At 42.5% G+C, this 3,577-nt stretch overlaps 1 protein-coding gene across 1 annotated transcript in view; it reads right to left on the bottom strand.

Annotated features, from left to right (window-relative positions):
• Window positions 1–2,350: 2,350 nt before the first annotated feature.
• jupb (junction plakoglobin b) overlaps window positions 2,351–3,577 on the bottom strand; it is an 88,046-nt gene continuing 86,819 nt past the window's right edge. Inside the window, exons 15-16 of the mRNA XM_031564518.2 lie at window positions 2,883–3,021; window positions 2,351–2,380 (exon numbers count right to left, since the gene is read on the bottom strand). Coding sequence (XP_031420378.1) covers window positions 2,885–3,021 — 137 coding nt within the window. The 3' untranslated portion in view covers window positions 2,351–2,380; window positions 2,883–2,884. The remainder of the gene's footprint in view (window positions 2,381–2,882; window positions 3,022–3,577) is intronic.

Genomic DNA, 3,577 nt, shown 5'->3' with positions numbered 1-3,577 from the left:
CAGTGTGTAAGTGGTACAAACAGAATTCCGTCATATGCAACGTGTGTGTTTCATATGGTAACAAAATATGGTTTTGTTAAATTAGTGTATAGTTTTTACAAGAGTGTTTCATTTTGCAATGGATCTGAGGTGTTTTGCTCATTGGGTGTGTGGTTGTGCTAATTGTGTGAGTGAAATGAAAAACAAAACAAAGCAGTCAAAATTGTGTTTAAGCAAACGAGAAAAACTGTAAATGCTACTTGCTCCCCCTTGTGTTTCCTTTTCGCTCTGCAGTTGACTTTCGCCACCAGCAAGCCAGCGGTTTTGCTGTTTGACATAAGCTGTAAATTGAACTGAATACGAACTGAAATACCGACAGAAGACATGTATGCTTTTGAGTAGAGGTCTATCTGTAGCATTTGACCAGCAGGAGGCTATATACATCCATCATATGAGATGTGTGCTTTAGTCACATTTGGCTGGAAAGCTTCAAAGTGTGTGTGTGTGTTGGTGGCTGGGAAGGCTCGGGTGGGAATCTAGACCATCTCTCTTATTTTCAAAAGCCACAGTTGACAGGTATGCATCTGTTTCGCTGCAGGGTTTTCTGTTTTAGAAACCAGCCAAGAACACAATCACTAGATAAATATGAGCCGTTTATGCCACGGAAGTCATGGTTGTTTTCAAAGTGCAACGATTATGTTATATGTATCGGGCTGGTTAAGTGCAGTGATTATGTTATATGTATCGGGCTGGTTAAGTGCAGTGATTATGTTATATGTATCGGGCTGGTTAAGTGCAGTGATTATGTTATATGTATCGGGCTGGTTAAGTGCAGTGATTATGTTATATGTATCGGGCTGGTTAAGTGCAGTGATTATGTTATATGTATCGGGCTGGTTAAGTGCAGTGATTATGTTATATGTATCGTGCTGGTTAAGCGCAGTGATTATGTTATATGTATCGGGCTGGTTATTCACCCTTAAAACACAACTTGAACGTGAACCTTAAAAAACAAAAGACCAACAAAGGAACAAACAAGGAAAAGAACAGCAGCAATTATGTAGGTACAAAGTGTAGGTGAACCATCCTAAAAAAAAAAAAACATGAAGGAATTGACATACATAGTCATTGTAGTTAATATAGTTTATTTTATTTAAAAAAAAGTTTCCAACTAAAAATGTTCTGTAAAAATGCATATTCATAGTTAATAGTTCTCCCTGTCCATTCTAGTGAGTTACAGTCCTCCCTCATCATTTGTAATATATATATATATATATATAATATATTGTTTGTTTGTTTGTTTGTTTTATCTCACCAGCAAGGTTGGAATGTGCAGAGAGGCATCTTTTTCTGTTCTTTTTTGCTAAGGATTATGGGTACTGAGTCGCCCAGCATCAATGCCTGTACGACCACAGCAATATGACAATGAGAGGGAGAAACAAGCGAACAAACAAACAAACAAACAATCAAACAGACAAGGCTACATGATTATCATCACAAAATAAATCTCTTTGGCTTAAATTCCCATGCCCCTCACCTCTTAAATTCAGGTATGCCCCCCCCCCCCCACCCACCCTAAAGAAGTCTTGCTCAACGCAACCCATTGTGAAGAGTGGTCAATACTGTCAATTCAAATGTGCGCGACACAATGTCTTTTTGGCATAATATGCCTGTTATGGTGTAAAGTAAATGTAAAGCTTCACAAACTCTTCTCTGTGTGTGAGTGCATGAATTTGGGTGTGAGTTTCCAACTTTTTTTGTGTGTGTGTGTGCATGTTTTTGTGTGGTCTTGTGTGTGCTTATGTTGTCTTGGCTGTCAGTGGCTTTTCAAATGTGGCTATATGAAGGTCTGGCCAAACTTGTGAATAAACTGTACAGGCCAGAACTTGAACATCAGGGCCTATAGTTTGCGTCAGTTGGTCATGGGGTCCCTGGCATTGCAATTTCCATTACCCTGGTTGGTTTCTGTGAAGCCTATATGACAACTGCCTCTGCAAATCATTACCCCTAACCTTTGGAGGCATGTGGGCTTCCAGGGGTGCCTCAGAGGTACAGGATGTTGTGTCTGACATGCAACGATAGCCCCCCGCCCCCCACCCCCCACCACTCCCACCCCCGGAAAACAAACAGACACAGGTATTCCGCAAAGAAATAGCTAACACACAGCATCTAAAAGGTGAAGCTTGACCACTGTAACATCAAGGTTAAAACAAAACAAATTGTCATTTTTTTTTTTTAAGGAACACTGAAACAACTTTGTTTTTGTGTACAACATTTTGTCAACAACAACAGTTCCAGACAGCCCAACCCTGTTAGATGGTTTCTTCCATGTGTAATGTCATAGTTCGCTTTAAGCCCTGCCTCTGTTTCAGACAATCATTCCTCCTCCTCTATCTTGTGCCTGAAAGATATAAAACATGACAGAGGAATAAAGATCTGCAGTTTAAGACTTACTGCACATTTAATGTTAGAGTTAACAATATCCTGGATGAAAGTGTGATTCTGTGTGTGTGTGTGAGTGTGTGTGTGTGTGTGTGTGTGTATTTGTGTGTGTGTGTGTGTGTGTGTGTGTGTGTGTGTGTGTGTGTGTGTGTGTGTGTGTGTGGGTGTGTGTATTTGTGTGTGTGTGTGTGTGTGTGTGTGAGAGAGAGTGTGTGTGTGTGTGTGTGAGTGTGTGTGTGTGTGTGTATGGGGGGTTGTGTGTGTATGGGGGGGTTGTGTGTATGTGTATGTGTGTATGGGGGAGTTGTGTATGTGTGTGTGTGTGTGTGTGTGTGTATGTGTGTATGGGGGAGTTGTGTATGTGTGTGTGTGTGTGTATGTGTGTATGGGGGGGTTGTGTGTGTGTGTGTGTGTGTATGGGGGGTTGTGTGTGTGTGTGTATGGGTGTATGTGTCCCTTACTGTTAGAGAGGCTCAGGGTAGGCCTGCCGTGGGTCGTAGGTCATCTCGGGCATGTAGGCCTCATGCAGCTCTGCGTCCATTGGGAGGCCGTCCATAGGAATGTCACTGTAGCCATAGGGAGGGTACGCCCCATCCAGCTCTGTGGGGGGGAATGGATGAAGGTAGGTGAGAAAGAGAGAGGGGGGAGAAAGGGAGAGAGAGAGTGGGAGAGAAGAAGAGAGAGAGGGACAATGATGATGAGCATAGAGAATGAGAACAGGCAGAGAGTGGAAAGAAAGGAGAGAAAGAGAGAGAGAGAGGAGAGGAGGGGGAGAGGGGAAGAGGAACAACATTTGAGTAAGAAAATAACACTATTAGTGTTACAGTAAAGTCTCCTTTATCACAACATGCAGCTCAATAGGCTGTTGAGCTTTAAAAGAGCGGGACAGAGCACTGATGTCTAAACTACCTGGGATGAGCAGGAAATGAATACACGCAGATGATAACAGATTCATAACGCAGGGAGCCACCACAGAATGAGGAATGGTGAGCACAGCAGGCCAGTTTAAAGCAGCAGGAAGGAGTTTTGGTCTGGCAATCTAACTACTGAAAAGGAATGCAAAGGCCCCGTTGGCACTGATAAAATGCTTGCTAGCATACTAACTCATGTCTTTTGGGAATATAATAGGCGATGTGCACTGTGGAAGCTTTTTTTT

This window comes from Clupea harengus, chromosome 1, assembly GCF_900700415.2.
Source record: "Clupea harengus chromosome 1, Ch_v2.0.2, whole genome shotgun sequence".
NCBI lineage: Eukaryota > Metazoa > Chordata > Actinopteri > Clupeiformes > Clupeidae > Clupea > Clupea harengus.
This window is presented reverse-complemented; position numbering and strand designations above follow the sequence as displayed.